Here is a 23,582-nt window from a genome sequence, read left to right as displayed (position 1 = left end):
CCCCCTATGCCCGCTCTCTACGCTCTGTGTGCTTGTGTGTATACACAGAGAGGGAGGAAAACATTGCTAAAACGATTTTTCAGAAGGAAGTGCTCCTGGCTGGGCACTTGGAAATCAAAAGCAGGTGGATCTCTGTGAGTTTAGGGCTACCCTGATCTACATAGTGAGTTCCAGTACAGCCAGGACTACATGATGAGACCCTGTCTCCAAAACAACAACAAAAAAGAATTGACTCATTTATCAGCTTGTCTGCCTCTTTTGTCTCTAATTCCCTCCTGTGGTGCTGGGGATTGAGCCCATGGCCTCATGAGCACCAAGCTAGTGCTTTACCACCCAGCCACACCTCCAGTCCTTCTGTCCACACCCAGCCACACCTCCAGTCCTTCTGTCCACACCCAGCCACACCTCCAGTCCTTCTGTCCACACCCAGCCACACCTCCAGTCCTTCTGTCCACACCCAGCCACACCTCCAGTCCTTCTGTCCACCACCCAGCCACACCTCCAGTCCTTCTGTCCACACCCAGCCACACCTCCAGAACTTCTGTCCCCCACCCAGCCGCACCTCCAGTCCTTCTGTCCACCACCCAGCCACACCTCCAGTCCTTCTGTCCACCACCCAGCCACACCTCCAGAACTTCTACTTTTCTTATCCAGTCTTTCTCGAAAGGAGACTGTGTTGGTTTTCAATCCTTGAGCACTAGCTCAAGATGACTTTTTCTATTTTCTCTTAATGTGCATGCATCTTTGTAATCAAAATGGTTTTCTGGTAGAGAACATAGCTAGATCTTGCTTTACTTTAAAATCCAATCTGAGCCAGGCATGGTGGTCTTCACCTTTAATCTCAGCACTGGGGGAGGCAGAGACAGGAAGATCTCTGTGCTAGAGGCCAACCTGTTCAGGTCAGGCAGGGTAACATAGAGAGACCCTGTATCCATACAAACAAATAACAACAATAATAAAAGAAATAAAACCCAGTCTGGCGGTATTTTTTTCTAGTATGTATGTATGTGGTGTGTGTGTGTGTGTGTACACACTTATGGTCCCACAGAGGCCAGAGAAAAGAGCATCAGGTGTCCTGCTTTGTCACTTTCTACCATATTCCCTTGACACAAGGTCTCTTGCTCAACTATGCTGGCAGTCGACAGGTCCGGCGGTCCTCCTGTCTCCACCACCCACTGCACAGGGTTACAGGCACCGGGGGCTATGCCTAGCTTTTTACATTGGCTCTGGGGATTTGTGCTTGCTTACATGGCAAGGGCTTTTACTTGTTAAGTCATCTCCCCAGCGTGTGTGTGTGTGTGTGTGTGTGTGTGTGTGTGTGTGTGTGCGCGTGCGCGTGCGCGTGCGCGTGCGCGTGCGCGTGTGTGTGTGCGTGTGCGTGTGTGTGTGTTTGTGTTTTACTGGGGATTAAACCCAGGGCCTCACACATGCTGTATCCCTAATGCCCAGCAGTCAATAGTGATACAGCTGGATTAATACTTACTTGTGTTTAAGCGTTTTCCTTCTCTTGGTCTTTGTTTTCTTTTTTTCTCTTTCTGCTTTCTCTGGTTTTATTTGAGGATTTTGTACAGTGCTTTTCTTCTCCCTGACCATAGCACAAATGTGTGTGTGTGTGTGTGTGTGTGTGTGTGTGTGTGTGTGCGTGTTAGTTTAATTCAAATATATTATTTTAATTTAACTTGATGTCTTGGAAAGCATTTACAACTAACCTCACTCCACTTTCAGACAGCGCCGTCCTGTTTCGTGTGTTGTGGCCTTTTTCTTTTTTCTTTTCTTTTGAGACAGGGTTTCTCTGTGTAGCTTTGGTACCTGTCCTGGGTATCACCCTATAGACCAGTCTGGCCTGGGACTCACATTGATCCGCCTGCCTCTGCCTCCTGAGTGCTGGGATTACAGGTGTGCGCCACCATAGCCCGGCTGTGTTATGGCCATTTTATTCCTGAAGACAGCTTGAGTAACCCTCATCAGGAAAACATCAAAAGTGATTCAGATTCTGGAGTTTTTCTGGCATTGGAATCTTTTCGTAATGTTTTATGGGATGAGCATCCCTGAAAATCCTAAACGCTGCACGGTTTGGAACTTTGCAGCATCATGTCACTACTCAGTGTTCAGAGTGTTCGATGGCTTCTGTACTCAGCCCACCCCCATCCCAACATCAGTGTTGTGCCGTCTGTTTCCCTCGTCCTTACGCTCCCCTCTTCCCGTGCACTATTGCTGTTGTTCTCAATCAGCTGCTCTTGGGGCAATTAAAATAAGACCGGAGAAAATTAGATTTCCCCTTTATTTACATAGCCTTTGTCCGCGTGGATCACAGATTCTGATGAAGTGATTTTCCTTCTCCCTGAAGGTTTTTGAAGATTGATTAATGTGTTTTATATATGTATGTGCATGCATATACATGTGTGTGTCTGGCGCCTGAAGAAGCCAGAAGAGGCTTTGGATTCTCTGGAAATGGAGTTACAGATGGTAGTGAATTGCCATGTGGGTGCTGGGAGCTGAACCTGGATCCTCTGCAAGAGCAGCCAGTGCTCTTAACTGCTGAGTCCCTCAGAAGTTCTTCTTCTTTTTTTTTTTTTTTTTTTAAATTCATTTACTTTTATTTCATTGCATTGATGTTTTCCTTGAAGGTATGTCTGTGGTAGAGTGGCAGATCTCGGAGTTACAGACAATTGTGAGCTACATGTAGGTACTGGGATTTGAACCCAGGTCCTCTGGAAGAGTAGTCGGTGCCCTTAACGGCTGAGCCATTTTCTCCAGCCCCATAACCTTTCTTACCAAATATCTAAGATCTCCTTTTTTTTTTTTTTTTTTTTAAAGCAGGGTCTAAAAGGGTTTAAAGTAAGTATCCTTGGGAGGCCTAGAGATCTGCCTGCCTCCGCCTCGCCTCTGGAAAGCTGGGATTAACTGTTCGTGCCATCACACCTGGCCTGTTTTTGTTTTTAATATAGAGCCTTACATTCATAGCTCAGACTGGCCTAGAACTCACTCTGTAGCCGGGCCTGGCCTCTCCCTGGTGCCGATCCTCCGCTTCAGCCTCTTGGGCCTTGTGGTTATACTGGGCTGCAGCTTTACATTTGTATCTCTTTTCACTTTTGAAGAATCATTTTACTGGGTTCATAATTAGGCTGGCAGGTTTTCCTCTGAAATCTTTAAATCCTTCATTCTTGTCTTGTATTCTGAAAAGCAACTCCGTGTTATTTTTAACTTTGGCCTTTTTATAGAGTGTTTTTTTCTCTTCATTTAAGCTTTGTTTTTCTCTTTCTGAAAATGGTCTAGGTTTATGTGTAGACGTTATGCTTTCTCTCCCGTTTAGTGTTCTGATATTTCTGGCTCGGGTTGGTATGTTCACCTTAAATGGAGAAATTCTCAGACATCAGTACTTTAAAGATTTCTTTTTTTTTTTTTTTTTTCTGAGACAGGGTTTCTCTGTAGCTTTGGAGCCTGTCCTGGACTAGCTCTGTAGACTAGGCTGGCCTCGAACTCACAGAGATCCACCTGCCTCTGCCTCCTGAGTACTGGGATTACAGGCGTGCGCCGCCGCCACCACCACCCGGCTAAAGAGACTATCTTTTTTTTTTTTTTTGCCAGAGCTGAGGATCGAACCCAGGGCCTTGCGCTTGCTAGGCAAGTGCTCTACCACTGAGCTAAATCCCCAGCCCTTTAAGTATTTCTTTGGCTTTTTTCTTAAAAGTTTCCCTTTAGTTATGTGTATACATTTGTATCTGTGAGAGAGTATGTGTATGAAGGTCACCTGAGGTGAGTGCTGGAACTGAACCCAGTCAGAGCCAGAAAAGCCAGTGCTGTTGGCCCCTGGGCCGTCTCCTCACCCCGGCCCCTTTAGCTTTTTCATCTATCACGTTATACCTGTGTTGTCCTGCTTTCCTAGACGTTCTCTCTCTTTCGTGTTTCCTTCCCCTCCCTCGCTCTCAAATACTCTGGCCTCAGATAACTACATAACTGAGGGTGCCCTCAAACTCCCGATCCTCCTGCCTCTGCCTCCCGAGTTCCCAGTTCCAGGCGTGTCCCTATTTCGCTGGCTCCCTTTGCTTTTCAGTTTTGGAATTCTCTTTTGATACACCTGCAAGTCCAAGCCCATAGATTCCTCTCTTGGCCAATATATCCAGTAGACAGGTGAGCCCACCAGAGGTGTTATTTATCGCTGCTACAGTGTTGTTGATTTCTAGGATTTCCTGCTGATTCCCTCTTAGACTGTCCGTCTTTCCGCTTCCATTGCCCGTCTCTTCGTCTGTGTTGTGCGTTTCCATTTCATCTTTTAGCGTGCTAATGGCGGTTGTTTTTTAATTACTGTGTCTCTGCCATGTCTGAATTGCTAGCATCCGTGGTCACTCCTAGCTGTGGTCCTGCCTTGTGAGTCATTGAACCCCAGGTACCAGGAATTCAGGTGCAGGGTAGAGGGATTAAGTGTGAGGGTTTATGGTAGTCTGCCGGGTAATTAAACTGTTCTGACTGTTGGAAGTATACATGCCAGCAACTATAATCCCCTTTTCTTTCCCAGGAACCTTCTTAAGTAAGGTCCGAAGTCTGTAGTTCTTTCTAGTTGGAACAAGCGCCTTTGTTGATGGGTGAGAGCCAGGCTGATAGTCTAGTGATTAGGCCTCCGTGTCCTTGTCAGCTTGTCCCTGGCCTGTGAACTCAAGTTTGCTTTTTGGTTTTGTTTTCTTTTGTTGTCAGTAGGATGAACCAGAGGCTAGGGGAATAGGAGTCGCATGTTTTCCCACTTGTAGGTAGGTGGTTTGGGCCCAGGGAAAGTGTTTTCTTTGACGGAAATGCCTATATTAGGAATGATAGAATGCTCTGTTCATACTTTAATATTTTACTCGTTTCTTTTTATTTCATTTGTTCATTTTTCAAGACAGTTGTTTTCTGTGTAGTTCTGGCTGTCCTCGAACTCGCTCTATAGACCAGGCTGGCCTTGAACTCATAGAGATCCACCTGCCTCTGCCTCCTGAGTGTGTGCACCACCACTGCCCGGCCCCTGGCAGCTGTCTTGTGATGAAGAGAGTGACATTCCCGGGCTCTTGACATGCAGGACCAGAAACTGGAAGTTCATTTTTAATCCCCTTTTAGTAAAGACCCTTAAGTGTATGAATTAATAAAGGACTGAGAAAGGTTGAGCCCAGGAATTCTCTCTCTTCTTGGGAGGAATATATTGGTAGGCTGTTAGTTCGTAAGAACTGGACATGGAGGGATCCCTGGACTTGGGGAAGTTTGCTGTGACTTGGACTGCTGCTGGGTGCTACAGACATGCACTGTGACCAGGTGCCTCCCAGGGTCTGCCGCCATGCCTTCTTCACTGTGATGGGCACCTGAACATGGAGCTCCAGAGATGAAAACTTAGACCAGAGGAGTCACCCAGAAAAGCTCCAGTGACAGGTGTGGACTCTTAGCTCGGGTAGTCAAGTTCTGTCCCTCGGGTGGTTATGAAGCCGGTGAAGTAGCCTATCCAGGGCTGAAAGCCCTTGGCTTTGCTAGACTAATGGTCTGAGTTTGATCCCCAGCACCTGCAGTAGAAGGAGAGAGAGAACCATCTCCCAAAAGTTATCCTCTGATCTGCACACATGTACCATGGTGTGTGTGCAGACATCTCTCTCACTCACACACACACACACACACACACACACACACACAGTAATTACAGAATAAAAAAATTAAAATATAGCTGTGGGACATGGATTCACTTCTCAGCACCCATGTGGTGGCTCACACCATCTATAACTCCAATTCCAGGGGGTCGAGTACTTTCTTCTGACCTTTGTGGGCACCAGGCAAGTACAGGGTACACATACATACATGTGGGCAAAACACTCACAAACATAATTTTTAAAATACATATTCATGTTTTATATAAGGAAAAACTAAGCATGTAGCATACAGACAGAAGTGCCCTGCAGCCTCCAGTGCCCCTGATCACTTGTCTGAGATCTGCTGACCGAGGCCTTGTGGCCTGCTTGCTTTTGTCTTAGTCATTAGCGCTGCTTTGAAAGAGTGTTAGCCTGGGTGAGAACAGACTCTTCCTTGTGGTTTTGGAGACGGAGGCTCTCACCATGAAGCTATTCTCGGTGCATCATCTGGTAGGAAGTGGAAGGCCAGGAGTGTGACAGAGCAGAAAGGGAGCGGAACTTGTTCTTCCCAAGCCCACCAAGTCCAGAGTGCCGACTGGTGCCTGCATCCCCAGGACTGGAGGCTGGAGCAGGAGGATGACGGGCTGGGGATGTGGCTCAGTAGACAGTGCCTGGTCCCCGGCTGGCACTGCCGAAAGCGGAGGCATGGCCTCGCTCCCGGCCGCCAGCGCTCCAGAGGCAGAGGCAGGAGGAGCAGGATTTTGAAGTCCTTGGCAGCAGAGGGAATTTGAGGCCTGGCAGGATGGTGCGAGACACTGTCTCAAGCTAAAGTAGGGTGAGTTCCAGGCCAGCCAGAACATAGCAGGAAAGAATGGAAGGGGGCGGGGCGTGGGGGAGATGGCTCAGTTAAGAACACTTGCTGCTTTCCCAGATGACCCGGGTTTGATTGCCAGTACCCACGTGGTGGCTCACAGTCATCTATAACTCCAGTCCCAAGGAATTCAGTGCTCTCTCTTGGTCCCCATGGGTACTAGGCATGCACGTGGTGTGTGAATGGAAGGGAGAGAGGGGGAACCTGCAGGGAGCTGTAGACGTGGCTCAAGCAGTGGCTGCTCTCTCAGAGGATTTTAGTTCATTCCCAGCACACATGGTGGCTCACAACTGTTTGTAACTCTAGTTTCAGGCGATCTGACGCCTTCTTCTGCCTTCGTGGCACCAGACACGCACGTAGACAAAGCATCCATACACATAAAACAAGATCCTGCTTCTGCTGTAGCGTCACTACCTCATTTCTAAGGGCAGAGCCTCCGTGAGCTGAATGCCTCCCACAGCCCCACCTTTCAGCACTGTTACTGAGGGTTACATTTCAAACCTGGACCTTGGGAGGTGCATTCAAACCGTGGCACTTTGCATTTCTATCTGTGTACATTTGTCAGCTGGGCTGACCTTTTCCTTTTTTCTTTTTTCTTTTTTCTTTTTAGTGGGGCCATGCACAGTGCTCCAACAGTGACCGGAGACATCTGCCATCTAGGTCCCTAGTCTACCAAAACTGGTCTTGAGGTATCTTTGAAAGACTTCCGATGCCGGTTGTGAACACACAGCAGTAGGGAATGTGGGAAGATTGTCTGCAGCTGCTGAGACATCAGTAAGAATGTAGGACTCGGCTGCAGAGATGGGTCCTCAGAGCACTGACTGCTCTTCCAGAGGACCGAGGTTCAATTCCTAGTACCTAGGTGGCAGCTCACAGCTGTGTCTGTACTCCAGTTCCAGGGGATCCAATACCCTCAGACAGCATGTAGGCAAAGCACCAATGCACATAAAAAAATAAATAAATTATCTTGCTACAGGGTGTGTTCCAGGATAGCCAGGGTTACACAGAGAAACCCTGTCTCAAAAAGCCAAAGAAATAAAAAGACTCCTTCGAGAGCATGGGTGACATGGCCTGGGGACTGGGGCCAGGCACTGGGTCTGTGCCGTGTGGTAGCAGTGGCAGTCTGGCTCCGTTTCTCACAGCGATCTTCTCCCTCTCTTACAGTATTTAGGTCAGTTAACATCCATACCCGGCTACCTGAACCCCTCCAGTAGGACGGAAATCCTGCACTTCATAGACAAGGCAAAGGTAACCGCCCCTCCTGCATGTGCTCTGCTGCCCAGCCTGTGTCAGCCCTCGCTCCCTCACTTTACCTCAGACTGAGAGGGATGACCCAGCTCTATCACTTTGTGGGTGTTCTTGGCTCTCGACGACAAAGACTGTTTCGTAGTCTGAACTTTGAATCTCTAGACTTGGTTTTGGGCTGCTTCCCAAGCTCACAGTTTGAAGATACTCTAGATTTACACATACTGTACATCTGAATCTAAAAGGCAGTTCCGGAGGAATCTCCCACATGATTCGAACATGTTGACCTCCTTGGAGTGAGTTCCACTGTACCGAGGGGAACGGCACTTTTCTTCACCTCTCCTTCCCTAGAACCAGCCATGTGTGGCCAGCAGCCAGCACCGTGCTCCCTGAGCAGAGGGGAGCCTGATGGTGGCCCAGTGTTTCTGATGCCTGTGGTTCTTTGCAGCGGTCCCACCAACTTCCTGGACACCTGACCCAGGAGCACGATGCTGTGCTCAGCCTGTCTGCCTACAATGTCAAGCTGGCCTGGAGGGATGGGGAGGACATTATCCTCAGGGTGCCCATCCACGACATCGCTGCTGTCTCCTATGTCCGAGATGACGCTGCACACCTGGTGGTCCTGAAGACAGGTATGGATTTGGGGGTCGTGGCCTGGAGGTTCCAGCCTAAGAAGGGTCCCTGGCTTTCATGACATTCTAGAGATGACTTCTGTAGCTCCTAGCCGAGTGCTCCCACCTATTGTGGCTATAAATTGGCTTTCCTGCCATGAGATTCTGTGTCCCCAGGGTCCCCGTCACACTCAGGGACTTTGGAGACTTGAAGAGACATTCAGGGTCAGTATTCAAATAAGGCTTTCTTGGTCCAGGTGTGGTCAAAGGCAGGTGGATCTCTGCGAGTTCTAGGACAGCCAGGGCTACATAGTGAAACCATGTCTCAAAAGCTATTCTCCTGGTGAGTTCTCAGTTCCTGTCCCATAATTGATGTTGCCTCCACTGCTCAGGTACGATGGAGCCCCAGAGAAGGGTGGTGACCGAAAGCTATAGCAGCGACTTGAGCCCAGCCCGTATTTTTTGAGACAGGTCTCCTCACATAGGCTGTCTTAGAACTCACAGAGATCTGCCCGCCTCTGCCTCCTGAATATTAGAATTAACGGTATGCACCACCACGTCCAGCCTCCAGCCCACATTCTGAACCCCAGTGTTCCCAAAGCCAGGACAGCAAAGACAGTTCCCTCAGGCTCTGGTGCTGCTTTCACGTTCAAAGACAGCAGGTGTTACCTTCCACTGCCCGTGCTCCTCTGCCGATGCACACAGCGCCCACCTTCCTGGATACCAGGGCACTAGCTTCTCCAGCTTCCGAGCCTCCGTCCTAACGCTTAAACCAGTGAGGAATGGGGAGAGAAACTGCCCAGGCTTGCTAGATCACTGTGAGTGGTTGGAATGATTCTGAAGCCAGCTCCCGAGTGCTCAGGAGAAGGCACAAGGGGTCAGGATTGGTCTGTCCTGTTTTGTGGTGTGGGAGGAGTGTGTCTGGCTTATGATGCTAATCCAAGTGCTGTGGCCATCTCCAGGCAGCTGGAGGGTTATGAAGGAGTTTTGGCTGCTCTGCCTTGTCTGTGTAGAATAGTTCACACTTGCCCGGCACACTTACACACCACATTTTTCTTCATACAACTCACATGTCCCACACCACACATACTATACATATAGAGTTGTGTGTCACACAGCCATAGACTCAAATGCACTTGCCCGCCCAACCCAGTCACACCCACACACATCCTTATACATACTTGCAGCCACACAGACTCCAGTACTGTTACCAAGGACATCTAAACATGGTCCACTTGAGATATTCAGCTTACAAAGCACAAAGGTTTATTTTTAGTTAAGATCTCACTAGATCCTCCTCTGACCTGGAATTCACTCACAGCAGTTGTACCCCAGCTTTCTGAGTAATGGGATCACACAAGTGAGCCTCCATTCCCAGCTACAAAGGGAAAGGTTTACTTGCCTCATGGCCTCTGAGGTTCCAGTCTGTGATCAAGTAGATCCGGTGTTTGTCGGCGTATGGTGCAGGTGCCGGATGGCAGTAGTGGGAACGGCATCCATCGCAGAACGAAGTTGCTTATTATTCCATGGTCAGAAAGCCCAAAAGAGGAAGAGGCCGGGGGCCCCATGGTTTCCCTTGAGGGCATTGCCCTGGTGACCAAAGGCCTTCCTGAACTTTCCCACTTCCCAGTAGCACCATCCTGGGGCCAAGTCTCCCCCCCCACCACACACACTGAGCTAAATCCCCAGCCCCCTGGGGCCAAGTCTTTACCACACATTTAGCATCCACATCATAGTGCTTTGTTTTTCTTCTCAGAGTTGAGGGAGGGAGCATTGTCTGGTTCATGCTGGTGGGCATTGAATTAGGTTGGACAGTATGAAATTGTCACTAACCATTTTAATCTGTAAAAAGTCAATCTAGCATGACTCAAACTACAAAACATCTTACATGAATTACATCATTTAACGTCTATAATAAACCCAAGAGAAGTTCATGAGTCTCACGTCACATGTGGGTGAAGGTGGGTGGTCTTGAACTAGTTCCTTCTGTCCAGCATCACCAAGGTGATCCTCTGGCTTTTGGCCCTTAGAGACAAGGAGGGAGGAGACTGGTTCCTGACCATGTTCCTGTGGGTGTCTTAAGCTAGTATGGAGAAGTGGTCCCTGTATTTCTCAATGCTGCAGGAATGTTTCTCTGCTTAGATCGTTAGAATAAATTGTTAAGGAAGAGAAAATAGAGAATTCCCTCCTTATAGGGAACATTCCAAAAGCATGAAACTAGGTACTGAGGTCCTGTTCCCCTCGCCAGCAGAGAACGCATCCCGGTGTCCCAGGGGCTGGCCTCATTCTGGCAGGAGCGTGTGTGCGCATCCCCTCGGATTCAGGCTTCCAGACAGGCTTGTAGTTTCCCCACCCAGAGCCAGGCAGACGAGTCTGTAATGTTTCACCTCTGTGTGCCTCTTGTGTGCAGGGGGTTGCTAGTGTTTGGGGCAGTCTAGTGTGGAAAGTGATGAAGCAGACAACCTGTGTGTCTGCCAGACTGTTTTGAATGATGCAGGAGAGACAGGTGGCAGGTCTGAAGGTGGTGGCACAGAGCAGCCTGTGTGGCTGTGTCTCGGCCTGCTGCCCATAGGGTAGAAGTGGTATCCTCACAGATGGCACCTGCTTGGTACCCACACTTCACAGCTGCCCACTGAGGGCCAGGAAGCCAGTTTAGAATGTTACAAAAATAGAAACAATTGAGACCACTTTTAATAATATATTTATAGTCTCTCTTTCTCTGTGTGTGGGGGGGAGTTGTGTATGCATGCACACTTATACATATACTAGCTGAGCTATATCCCTAGCCTTCTCTATATTTTTAAAATTCATATTCAGTTAATATATGTATTTAATTTTTTGAGACTGTTTCATCATGGCTGATCTTGGTTTGTTTGTTTTTTTAGATGATGTTTCTCTGTGTAAGTCTGGTTGTCCTAACTCTGTAGACCAGGCTGGCCTCGAACTCACAGAGATCCGCCTGCCTCTGCCTCCCGAGTGCTGGGATTAAAAGTGTGTGTCACCGTCACCTAGCAGTGGCTGGTCTTAAACTCACTGTCCTGCCTTGAACTCACAGTGATCCTTCTTTCTGGTTCCTGTCTTCCAAAGGCTGCAATTACATAGTATATTTTATAGTCATTTTATAAATAGTGTGTCTAATATGTTGCTGCAAGAGCATGTGAACAATATGAAAATGACTGAGCTAGTCACTCTTTAGTTAAAAATAAACGGAGCCCCAGGTGTGATGTGGCCTGTACCCAGCTCAGTCTCGCCTTGTCATGGTACTTGCCTTCAGGAGCTCTGTGGTCAGTGGCTGTGGTGAGGACACTGTTGTCCCAGGAGCCATTGTCTGCACTCTGACGGTGTCTGGCCCGAGCCTGTCTCTGCCTCGGGTTTCCTCAGCTTTGCCTTCTGAACACATCCAGGAGAGTGATAGCAGGGCCACCTCTAAGCTTTGCTCACGGTTCCAGCACCCTTCCCAGGCTGTCTGACTACTGTGCTGCTCTTGGGGCCCCATTCCCTGGACGACTCTGCACCCACAGTGCATTTTCTGATGTGTACAGTGTGAGGGTGGCCTTGGGCTATGTCCATACCCACAACTGGACCATTCATGTGCTTTCAGGTCCCCTGCTTTAGTTTATCCCTCTGGAGGAAGGAACTCGCTAGAGGTGTGGGCCCCTGTTGGGATTATTTGTGGTCTGTTGTCCGTTAACTTGAATTGTGTGAGCCCCTGCCTTTTATGGAGATCTAAGCAGCTGAGTGCCAGCTGGCTTGATTTGGCACAGTGGAGTATGAAGATGGTGCTTTGGTACCCTGCAATTCTCACAAGCTAGTTTTGATTTGAAGAGCTGGTGGGCTAGATTTTATTTGTTGACTGATTTTTAATTAAATATTTTTATATATATCTAAAATATTATATATATATATGATTTTGTGGGCATGTGCACACGTGCCGTGGTGAATGTGTGTGTCCTGTCATGCATGTAGAGGTCAGAGGACACCTTTGTGGGGTTGGTTTTCTCCTTCCACCTTTGTGAGGGTTCCTGGGCATGGAGCTCAGGTTGTCAGGCTTGCATGGCAAGTGCTTTCCCACTGAGACATCTCGCAGGCCCCTGGGAGTGAGTGGTCCAGCTGGTGCTCAGCTGTCCTCATGCCTGCCTCCATGCACTGCACTAACCCGATGTGTTTGCTTCCCAGCCCAGGACCCAGGCATCTCTCCCAGCCAAAGTCTGTGTGCAGAAAGTTCTAGAGGCCTCAGCGCAGGTTCCTTGTCAGAAAGTGCAGTGGGGCCAGTAGAGGCATGTTGCCTGGTCATCATGGCCACAGAGAGCAAGGTGAGATCTCCCTGTTGTGGACCAGAACGATTCACAACCTCTTCCTGTCCTTAGTCCAAGCCTTGCCCGTGACCCAGCTCACAGCCTGGTCCTGCCCATGATCAGGCCTTGCCTGTAGCCCAGCCCTTCCCAAACCAGATCCCACCCACAAACCTGCATGGCCCCGCTTAGACCCCTGGCCCTAGCCAGCCCTTCCTCCACCTCTCTCTAGCACTAGTTCAAGCATTGTCTCTTCCCACTGTTTCTCCGTGACCAAGCCCTTCCCTCGGTTCCCAAGCCCTGTGCATGACCTCGTCAGTGTCCCCACCGCTAGCCCTGGCCCCGGAAGGTGAGGATGCTTCTCTCCACCCCCACTCTGATGGACAGTGATGGCTACAGGCATGGTGACCTGCACCCCACACCTGCCTGGTGCTGCGAACAGAGTCAGCATTTTCCTCAGCACATGGGCAGTCACGGAGGCACAGAGGGAGGCTGTGGAGCCTCAGGTCACTTGCCACCTCCCCTTCATTTTTGTCTCTTACTTTCAGTGGCTAATGACTGCCTTCCTAAATATTCTCTAGTTCACCTCACTCTTAGCCTTGGTCTAGTGACGTTTTTCAATCTGATCCTTTCTCTAGGGGGCTGGAGAAGTGATCTGTAGTTAAGAGCACTGGCTTCTCTTCCAGAGGGCCTGGGTTCAATTCCCAACACCCACATGGCAGCTCACAGCTGTCTGTAACTCCATTTGCAGGGGATCTGACCACACAGACCTACATGCAAGCAAAACACCAATGCACATAAAATAAAAAAAAAAATTTGAAAATACACTTTTGTTGTTGTGAGCAGCTAATTCATGAACTGTAGAGTGTTGAGCAACATCCCTGGCTTTTCCTTGTAATGATCAAAAATGTCCCCAGATTCCGTCACATCTAGGGTTTGAGACAAAGTCAGCTCACTAGAAAAGCCCTGGTTTAAACAGCACACGGTTATAAAGTGACCCCTCTGCTTCTGGAAACACCTCTAAGGTTGGAAGTGAGATCAGTGGTGTCTTTTCTCTTTTACTTGGGCTTAGGTAGAATGTTGAACATGTTGATGGCCAGTTAGAGGAAGAGGAGGTAAAACTGACCCAACACCTGTGTCTGGCGTGGTCTCCAGATGCCTGTGAGGCCACACCTAGACCAGAATCTGTTCTCAATCCTTGGTTCTGGTTGTTGATACTCCTCTGGGCTGTGAAAGGCATAGGGCCCTTTGTTTATAGTCTGCTCCCCATTTATCTTTGTGGGGCCTCAGACATTGTGGGTACCCTAGAGACTGTGTGAGAAGGTGCTCTCTGTGGCTGTGGCCACTGAGGACAGCTGCTGCTCTCCACTCGCTGTAGGTCGCCGCGGAAGAGCTGTGCTCCCTGCTCAGTCAGGTCTTCCAGATTGTTTACACGGAGTCTACCATCGACTTTCTGGACCGAGCAATATTTGATGGGGCCTCCACACCCACCCACCACCAGTCACTGCACAGCGGTATGTTGAGCGAAAGTGGGGGTCGTGAGCACTTCATCTGGAAGCATCGGCTCCCAGTAAGGCATGCTGTGGAACTGGGGAGGCTGGACATGTTCTGGGGAGCCTCCCTTTTGGCATGCCTGGGCCGCTGTCAGTGTATAGTCCCTTGCAAGACCACAACCAGACAGCCTGGGATTGCTCTGGCTTTGTGAGAGACTGAGACCAGGAAATCAGGAAGGGGCAGAAAGAACCAGAGGTCAGCTCCTCTGCATCATCCATGAAAGCTGGCATAGTGCCATGCAGACCTCTTGGAAGTCCGTAGACACTTTCTAGTTGAGTATGGAGACATATACCTGTAGTCCAGGAACCCAGGAGATGAAGACAGGATTGTTACAAGTTTGAGGCCAGCCTGGGCTACATAACCAGACCCTGTTTCAAAATAGCACACTTCTTGTATGAGTTAGTTTTCTCATTGCTGTAACCAAATACCTAACAAGATGCAGTTTAAGAGAGGAATGGTTTAGTGTCTTTCCCTCATGGTGGCGAAGGCAGAGCAGCCCGAGGGGAGGGCATGGTGTCAGGAGCAGAAGTCTGAAGGCTGCTGGCATCCATAGTCGGGAAGCAGAGAGAAAGAGGAAGTGGGGCCAGGCTAAAACACCGAAGCCTAGGGACCTACTTCCCTTAGCAAGGTTCCGCCTCTTAATGGTTCTGCAACCTTCTCAAACAGTGCTGCTAACTAGGGACCAAGTGTTGAAACCTCCTGTGGTAACATTTCACATTCAAACCACAATTCTGTGCCCCTGGCCCCTCTTAGCATGCTCATGGCAATTAAGTGATGCAAAAACGAATGAATTCATTCCAGCTTCTGAAGTCCCTGTAATCCTTGACAGTCCAGAACTGTTCAAAAGTCCAGTCTCCCCAGATACCTATAAAAACAAAACAAACAAAAACCAGGCCACATAATTCGAATACACTTGCAAGGCACAGTGGCACAGGGTGAACATTTTCGTTCCAGAAGGTAGAATGAGGCAGAGCAAGGAAAGAGATGATGATTCTAAGGCCAAAACCGAGTGAGAAGCACATGCTCCAGCTCCTCGGCCTGCATCACCAGCCTCTCCCAGGCTGGCCGTACTCGATACTGTAGCATTTGACAGGTGTTCTTAGTTCCAGCCTGTGTAACATCCTGAGGTCTCTGTGGCCGCGTAGGCTTTCCCTTCAGAGCCTACACAGCCACACAGTGGCATCTCAGGGCTTCCTTGTGGGAATTCGGACTCCACTGCTTGTTGCTTGGCTTCAGCAACTTTCTGGAACCGTGGAATAAGACTCCATGAGCTCTCAGGTTTGCATTTTCATTCCTGCATCCCCAGTATCACGGGAACAGTCCTGTCAAGTTCTACACCAGCTTGGGATGGAGCTTGGAGCCCACGGATCACAGTTGCAACAGCACATACTTTTCTAGGCAGTTGTTTTCAAGGAGCAGGAAGCCCCTTCCACCTTATTTGAGATCTTCTGGATTCAGAACACAGTTCTGGATATCTTTCTGTCCTCCTGGATAGAGTGGTGAGCAGTGACCTCCTTGTAGCCTGAGTGCCCTTCCACCTTGAAGCTTCCTGTTAAATACATTAGTCCATCACTTCCCGATTCTCAGGACACGAGCAGAGGACTGCCGGACTCTGCCAGGCTGTAACCTGAGTGACCTTTAACCTAGTACCTAGCAGGTTTTTGGTTTTCCAAGACAGGGTTTCTCTGTGTAGCCCTGGCTGTCCTGGAATTCGCTCTGTAGACCAGGCTGGCCTCAGCAATCCACCTGTCTGTGCCTCCTGGGTTCTGGGATTAAAGGCGTGCACCACCACTGCCCAGCTTACCTAGTCTTAATAGAGCCCGTTTCATGTCTGAGACTTCATAAGTACAATTTCCACCACGTGCATTTTCTTTCCCCATTCTGGTTTTCCAGACCCTACCAGAGAGGCCCATGAAGGCCTGAGTTCTAGACTCTTACACATTTCTTCTGCAGCCCAGTGTCAAAGGCCTAAGAACCACATGGGCAGGTTCATCTCTGCAAGGCCCACTCCTGGTACTATATCCTCAGTGTTCTCTAGGGAACAGAACCCATAGAGTGAATACATATTACAAAGGTGATTTACTGGATTGACCTGCTCAGTACAGGCTTGCTAGTCCAGCACTTCCTGTCTGGGCACTGCAAACCCAGTACTGCTCGGTTCACGAGGATGGATCCTTCAGCAGTCCCGGTATGGTGCTGAAGGCCTGGAGAGCTGGAGAGCCAGGGAAGCTGGGCTCTGCTGTCAGCAACAGCGTAGTTAGACTTCCATTGGAGGAGCAAAGATGGCAGGCGAGGAGCTGCTGGAAGTGCCGCCCACTTCTGGGGAGGGTCTTCCGTCCGTTGGTTGGCCCTTCTAGGAAGTACTCTCACAGACTGACTCAGAGGCGTGCCTCATAGTTGATCTCAGATCCAACTGAGTTAGCAACTAAACTGTCAGAATTCATTGTGGGCAAGCTCACTCACTGTCTTAATTAGGGTTTCTATTGCCGTCAAGAGACATCATGACCACAGCAACTGGGGTTTTTTGTTTGTTTGTTTAAATTCACTTTTATTTGTATTGGTGTTTTGCCTGCATGTATATGTGAGCGTGTCAGATGATTGAGTTACAGACAGTTGTGAGCTGCCATATATGTGCTGGGAATCGAACCCAGGTCCTCTGGAAGAACACTCCGTGCTCTCAACTGCTGAACCATCTCTCCAACCCCTGGCCACGGCAACTCTTACAAAGAAAACATTTAATTGTGGTGGCTTGCTTACAGTTCAGAGGTTCGGTCCATTAACAATAAGGCAGGGAGGGAGCAGTATGCAGGCAGACACAATGGCTGAATCTTCAACAGGAAGTGGACTGAGTATCACACTGAACAAAACTTGAGCATATATGAGACCTCAAAGCCCACCCCCACAGTGACTCACTTCCTCCAACAAGGCCACACCTACTCCAACAAAGCCACACCTCCCAATAGTGCCATTCCCTATGGGGGCTATTTTCTTTCAAACCACCATACTCATTGAAGGTAAGTCTAAACACAGCAAGTCTGTCATTTATTGAGGATTAATAGCGTGTGTGAATTGGGCATGAAATGATGTTGGGAGCAGCTTGCCATCTGCTCCTTATTTTTGTGGAGGGACTATCCTGTCCTCTGCACTGTTCCTGGTAGTTCACTGCTAAGGGAGAGCTGTTGGTGTGGTTACAGAGCTGAAAGGGAGCCTTGAGCAGGTGTGTGGCCATTGTCGGAGCCATTGAGTCTCCACACCCCAGTGAAACTACAGCACCTTTATTACTGACTTACAGATGGGGAGGTTGAGGCTTAGAGGTCACCGGGTGTTCAGGGTACACACAGCTTGAAGCAGTTCTGTGTCCCTGGGATTGGTTTGACCCCTTGTTCATTGAAAATCCTACTAGGGTCTTCCTTCCTTTGTCCCTCCCTCCCTCTCCCTCCCTCCCCCTCCCTCCCTCCCTTCCTTCCTTCCTTCCTTCCCTCCCTCCCTCCCTTTCTTTTTTAGTTCTCTTCCTCCCTCCCTTCTCTCTCTCTCTCTGTCTCTCTCTCTTTCTTTCCTTCCTTTCTTTCTGTCCTTCCTTCCTTCCTTCTTTCCTTCCTTCCTTTCTTTCTTTTTCTTTGAGATAGGTCTCACTATGTAGCCTTGGCTGATCTGGAGCTCATCTATATAGACCAGGCTGGCCTTGAATTCACAGAGATCCACCTGCCTCTGCCTCCCAAGTGCTGGGATTAAAGATTAAAGATATGCACCATCATGTCCACCCCCTTTTTGAGAGAGGTCTTAACAAATCCTGAGTGCTAGGATTACAGACAGGCATTTGCTACTGCACCCAGGTTTCATGTGGTGTTGCAAATTGAATTTAGGGATTTACATGCTAGAAGCACACATGTAGTTTCTGTGGCTAAATAGGTCTCCTTTGGCCAGCTTGTCCTGAGACCTCCCTGAGGACTGCACACACACACTCCTTTGCTTCCTGCTCAGTTCTGGCTTGCTTGCCGGATTCTGCCTGCCCTGACAGATCCCAGTCTTACGCGGCACAAGCTCACCCTGTCAGAAAGCGCACCCTGTCAGAAAGCGCACCCTGTCAGAGCTCTGTATGTCAGAGTTCAGCACAAGCCTCCTGGCGCTCCAGAGGCCCCGTTTTCCTGACCTTTCCAGCTTCTAGAGCCGTGGTTCTCAACCTTCCCAGTGCTGGGACCTTTCAGTACAGCTCCTCATGTTGTGCTGACCCCCGACCATACAATTGTTTTTTGTTGCTCCTTCATAACTAACTTTCCTACTCTTATGAGTTGTAATGTATATATCTGATATGCGGCCCTGATGGAGTCACGACCCACGGCTTAAGAACCACTGTTCTAGAGGCTTCCTTGCTCTTCACTGCGGCCTGCTGACACACATGGAAACTGTTAGGCTTTTCCTCACAGTGACAGAAACTGAGAAGAACAGTTTACACAGAGGGAGGGTTGCTTGTTCATAGTCTCAGGGGTTTCAGCCCATGGCTGACCCTGTACCTGGGCCATGGTGAGCAGGTAGGAGGATCCAAGTTGTCACTTCCTGGTGGCCAGGAAGCAGAGAGACAGAGGGGTTCTGGACATGATGAGGTTCCAGTGGACAGAGCCCCAGTGACCCACTTGCACAGCTAGCCCCTACATCTTCGGGTTTCCAGAACTTGTAAAATAGTGCCATCAGCTGGGACAAGGCCTCTAGTATTTGAGCCTTTTGGGTGGACACTTTATATCAACACTACAGCAAAATGCTTGTAACTACATCCCATCCCCCACACGAGCCAGGGTCGCCTCCCTGTTTCAGGGTCTTGCCTTGCACTGTTGGAGTCCCAATCCCAGGGGAGGATGTGACGTCTTCAGATGCCATTGCACACACCTGGTCCCTCTGGCGTCTGCAGTCTCCTGCTCCCTGTTAGCCTTTCTCAAGACTCTGCCTCTCTGAGAGCCCCCCACTCACTGTCTGTCCTGGTGGTGGAGGGGTTTTCCTTGGGGTTGGAGAAGCAACATGCAGTCTTAAACTACACACGGTGGTGTCTGTCGGACATGATACAGGCAGCCTCTGTGGGCCTCATCCTCTGCTGTACGGAGATTCTGGGGTTCTGGGGCCTCAGCTATGTCCAGGCAGAGGTTCAACTGCCTAGCTCTGGCTTCTGCTGAGTGACCTGGAACAAGTGGCATTACCCCTCTGGTTTAGTTGAGCACTTAGTTGACATATCCAAAAGCAACTATTATTACCTTGGTCATCTGTGAGTCCTGTGTGGACTCCATTCCAGCCTATGACAGGATGTGTATTTGACAGAAATCCTCAGGAGGGATGTGGGTTCAAGTCTAGGACCTTTGCCTTGGGTACTGGTACTCAGCACTTGCCAGGATAGGAAGCTCCATGATGAAGTTCTCAAAGCTGGGGCTGCCACCGCCGCCCGTAGATGTGGCTTTGGGGTTACCTGCACCAAGTGCTCACTTTGGGCTGGCTGGGTACCTGGGCCCGAAACACCTCCCAGTACTTGAGAGTCCTCTGTCTTCTGTATCTTTCACACAGATGACTCTTCCACGAAAGTGGACATGAAGGACACTTACGATGCTGAAGCCAGCACCTTGTGAGTACATGCACTGAGCTCGGGGCTTGGATCACTAAATGCATGGTCTTCTGTGGCTAGTTTCTACCTCGGTGGCCCTACAAGTTCTCTTCATCCCACCGAGCCGAGTGCTCCAGATGTCCACCTCTAGAGCCCTGCCTGTCCTTTCTCCTCCCTCCCTCCTGTGGCCTCCAGAAGTGCCCTTGGAAAAGGCACACTGAGTAGTGGTGGTTTGCATCTTCCTGAAGCCTGTTCATTCTGCCTGTGCAGGCTCCCAGCCTCTTTGCCGTCCCTCAGCTCTGGATACCACCTAGCCTAGCCCTTTCTCTGAACACTCCCTCTCTTTGCCAAGAACCCATCTTGAGATTCGCCCCATTAGGGGTCTCAGCTGCATTGTAAGGTTGAGCTGCCTCCTGGGATCACCTTGATCTCTACATGTGACCGGCCATGCCCAAGCGCTTCTCCTTAGTCTGTTCTTGGCTTATATGGTTGTATTTGTGAGCAGGTTGGCAGGCCCCAGCCCTAAGCTGGCACATGAGGTTGAATAGTCAGGGCTCCGCCCATCTTGTACCTTTGCAGCTGCTTCCCTGACCCTGGGGATGTGGGAGGCCTGCCGCCCTTGCCCTTCTGCATGCAGGCATCACCCCATAGCAAGACTATCAGCGAGAGTGAGCTGAGCACCAGTGCCACGGAACTGCTGCAGGACTACATGCTCACGGTAGGCAGCCGGCTCCATCACCTACCCGGTTTTGCTATGTGGTCTGTGGGGGTGGGAGTCTGGGGGCCCCAGTTGGTGCTGGGCTATTGGGCCTGGACCATGCTGGTAGTGATTACGAGCAACAACAGCTCCATCAGTGCCTAGGCCTTAGGCCTCCGTGCATCCTGAATTTGTCTTTGAAAAGTCAACCCTTCTAGATCTGTTTACCCCCAGGTCATGTATGTAACCTTGCTGCTCCATGCAGAGCTGGCTTCCTCCCCTTCAAGCCCTTACTGAGGACCCTTTTATATTGGGACAGCAGATCTGTGTTCTTCCTGGTTCTCTGGGTGGTTGATCCCCCACGACTTTGTCCCTTTATTTTCATTTTAACCTTGGCCCAGTTCTGCCCTGAGGCCACACTAAGAAGTGGAGATGGCAAGAGCCTGACTTGGGGACACCCAGGGGTGGCTACTAGCCACACCCACTTCCAGTGCCAGGTCTCCATCAAGGGACCTGAAGGATCCCCCTCCCTTTCCCATCAGGCCCCCTGGCTGCCCTAGTAGCCCAGCTGCAGGCCAATGAGTTCCAGCTGGTGTCAAAGAGCCCAGTGCCCTGACACCGCTGAGATCAGATGTCGGGAGAGGTGGCCGTCTCCTCTCATCCTAGGTGAGATCTGCTCAGTAGCTGAGAAAAGACAAAGCCACAGTGCCGGCGATGTTGCCCTGTCACCAGTGAGCATGGCAGAGCCAGCATGGCAGAGGCAGCAGCATTGGCTGTGTGCCTGCATGAGCGGCAGGCCTCTAGGCACCGCCCCTCCCCCTCTGGTGCAGGACCTGGCCTGGGCTCTGGGAACAGTAGAAAGGCTTTAAGTGGATACTTCAAAGAGATGTGTGTTTGGCCGTGGTCCAGGTGAGGGAGGAGCTGTTACAGAGTCATTAAAAATGAACTTTAAAAAAATGATGCTTTGAGCACTCAGAGAACAAGCTTAAATGGTTAAAAGCCACAGGACTCGAGTGAATGTGCACAGTGACCTCAGTGCATGGACATGCAGGTCAGCAAGAAGCAAGAGAGACTAGCCAGAGGGACAGGAGGTAGTATGGGGTGCTACCATCTGGAGAACTTTGTTTGCTGCCTTCCTAAGTTCCTAAGTACTTTCTGATCCACGGGGCATCACGGTACAGACATGTGTTTGTGGTGTGGCATGGCAGCCCATGAGCACCCATGCCTGAAGAGACCTAGAGAAGGACCCCAAGGCAGGCCAGGAGCTCCCAGCATGGTGGGGGATCCGTTACTGTAAGTGGCTGCCACAATGGAGAGGACGTGGCCAGCCTTCCCTCGGCTGTCCTGTTCCCATTTGGCACCCTGATCACCATCATTTCCCACCACTGCCCTTTCGAGCAGGACGCTGAACCTCAGACTCTGTGGGACATGTCTGTCTACATTCTCCAGAAACTTAGCTGGATGCAGGCCTATGCAGAGAGCTCTGGGGAACCTGAGGTTGGCCTCGAGTATCGGCAACAAGGGTGGGAGAGAGATGGGCTAGAGGCAAAACTTCCTGCTTTACAGTAGACCTGGAATGTTCCAGAGCTGTCATGTGTAGGACCCCTGCTCTTGTCACAGGAAGGAGCTGGCATTGTCCAGCGGGTTCTCGTAGCCCTGTTCCTGCCAAGCCCAGGTGAACCAAGCTGAAACAGCAGGCCAGGTTCTGAACAGAGACAATCGCTAATTGTACCTTTGCTGAAGTGTCCCCAAGAAAAGCCTGGGTTTCTAGTACACAACTCCTCTTCCTATAAAGCCTGTCAGCAGCTGCCTGCTCTGCTGAAATGCCTGGGAATTCATCCTCAGGTACACTTAGCCTGCCTACACACCACTCTCTTCTCCGCCATCTTCCCTAACCAGCCCTCCTCTGAAATTGTATCCATGAAAACCTGCTCCTGTCCCATGTTCAGCTCTTCACCTGGCCTGGCCCTGAGGCGTGTCCGTAGGCATTTCATGTCCTTTTCTGTCTCCACAGATCTCTCATGTGACGCAGCCATTGCCACCATCCTTAAAGGGGACCAACGGGAGCCCCATGCCCTGACCCCAGGGCCTAGCCCTCTGGCCCTCACATTCCTGTCCAGCAAGCCAGGTGCCCGGCCCCAACCTGAGGGAGCCAGCTGGGATGCAGGGCCCAGTGGGGCTGCCTCAACCTGGGTGGACCCGGCAGAGGGCAGCCCAAGTCCAGGGGTCCTCCCTGAGGGCCTGCCTCTCCAGCCTTTGCCTGCTGAAGTCCCTCTTCCCACCACCCTGGAGCCCCGCATCGTGATGGGTGAGGAGACGTGCCAGGTCATCCCTTCACCCAGGGCAGCCTGGCCAGTGCTCAGGGACCGGGCGGGTGGGCACATGGCCCTGCACCCACCTCCGGAGCTATGTTCTCAGGGTGATTCTCCTGTGCCTTCCCCTCCCCCTGACCTCGATTCCTACTTCACACCCCCCTCTACTCCCACCAAGACCACCTATGCCCTGCTCCCTGACCATGGGCCCCACAGGGATGCCTGGGACCTGGAGGCCGAGCGGCTTGATGACTTACTGGACTCAACGCCAGCTTCCCCCTCAGGCTCCTACATTACAGCAGATGAGGACAGCTGGGCCCCATCACCTTCGTGTTCCCTCAGCCTGCTGGCCCCAGCTGAAGGGCTGGACTTCCCCTCCGACTGGGGCCTCTCCCCATCAGGGTCTGTGGTAGATGAACTAGAGCCACACCCCACAGAACCTCCGGAGCTCCCCTCCTCTGAGTCTAGCCTCTCAGCCGACAGCAGCTCTTCCTGGAGCCAAGAGGGCCATTTCTTTGACCCAGCCTTCTTGGCCAACGACCCGATGATCCCTGCTGCCCTACTCCCATTCCGGGGTAGCCTCATCTTCCAGGTGGAAGCCGTGGAAGTGACTCCACTGCCCCAAGAGGAGGAGGAGGAGGAGGAAGAGGAGGTAGCTGCTGGTGCTGCCACCCCAGATGGAGACCTGGCTGGAGAGGATGAGGACGACAGCACATCTGCCTCTTTCCTGCAGTCCCTCTCCGATCTGTCCATCATCGAGGGCATGGACGAGGCCTTCGCCTTCCGTGATGACACCTCGGCAGCCTCCTCTGACTCGGACTCAGCTTCCTATGCAGG

The 23,582-nt window shown here is 50.6% G+C and overlaps 2 protein-coding genes across 7 annotated transcripts in view; both read left to right on the top strand.

Moving 5' to 3' along the window:
• Ccm2 (CCM2 scaffold protein) overlaps nucleotides 1–20,746 on the top strand; it is a 57,775-nt gene extending 37,029 nt beyond the window's left edge. For 4 of the 6 annotated variants that reach the window (XM_036200704.1, XM_036200702.1, XM_036200705.1 and 1 more), the window contains 6 exons: nucleotides 7,618–7,701; nucleotides 8,147–8,330; nucleotides 12,486–12,622; nucleotides 13,980–14,115; nucleotides 19,700–19,757; nucleotides 20,316–20,741. In XM_036200704.1, coding sequence (XP_036056597.1) covers nucleotides 7,618–7,701; nucleotides 8,147–8,330; nucleotides 12,486–12,622; nucleotides 13,980–14,115; nucleotides 19,700–19,757; nucleotides 20,316–20,598 — 882 coding nt within the window. In that variant the 3' untranslated portion in view covers nucleotides 20,599–20,741. Of the gene's footprint in view, nucleotides 1–7,617; nucleotides 7,702–8,146; nucleotides 8,331–12,485; nucleotides 12,623–13,979; nucleotides 14,116–19,699; nucleotides 19,758–20,315 lie in introns of all 6 variants that reach the window. The other 2 variants (XM_036200701.1, XM_036200706.1) reach the window with 2 other exon arrangements.
• Nacad (NAC alpha domain containing) overlaps nucleotides 6,107–23,582 on the top strand; it is an 18,176-nt gene continuing 700 nt past the window's right edge. Inside the window, exons 1-3 of the mRNA XM_036201102.1 lie at nucleotides 6,107–6,113; nucleotides 16,339–16,343; nucleotides 22,443–23,577. Of these exons, the coding sequence (XP_036056995.1) occupies nucleotides 22,738–23,577 (840 nt within the window). The 5' untranslated portion in view covers nucleotides 6,107–6,113; nucleotides 16,339–16,343; nucleotides 22,443–22,737. The remainder of the gene's footprint in view (nucleotides 6,114–16,338; nucleotides 16,344–22,442; nucleotides 23,578–23,582) is intronic.

The sequence above is a fragment of the Onychomys torridus genome, chromosome 10 (assembly GCF_903995425.1).
Source record: "Onychomys torridus chromosome 10, mOncTor1.1, whole genome shotgun sequence".
NCBI lineage: Eukaryota > Metazoa > Chordata > Mammalia > Rodentia > Cricetidae > Onychomys > Onychomys torridus.
The sequence above is the reverse complement of the archived record's forward strand: the minus strand, read 5'-3'. Positions and strand labels throughout refer to the sequence as shown.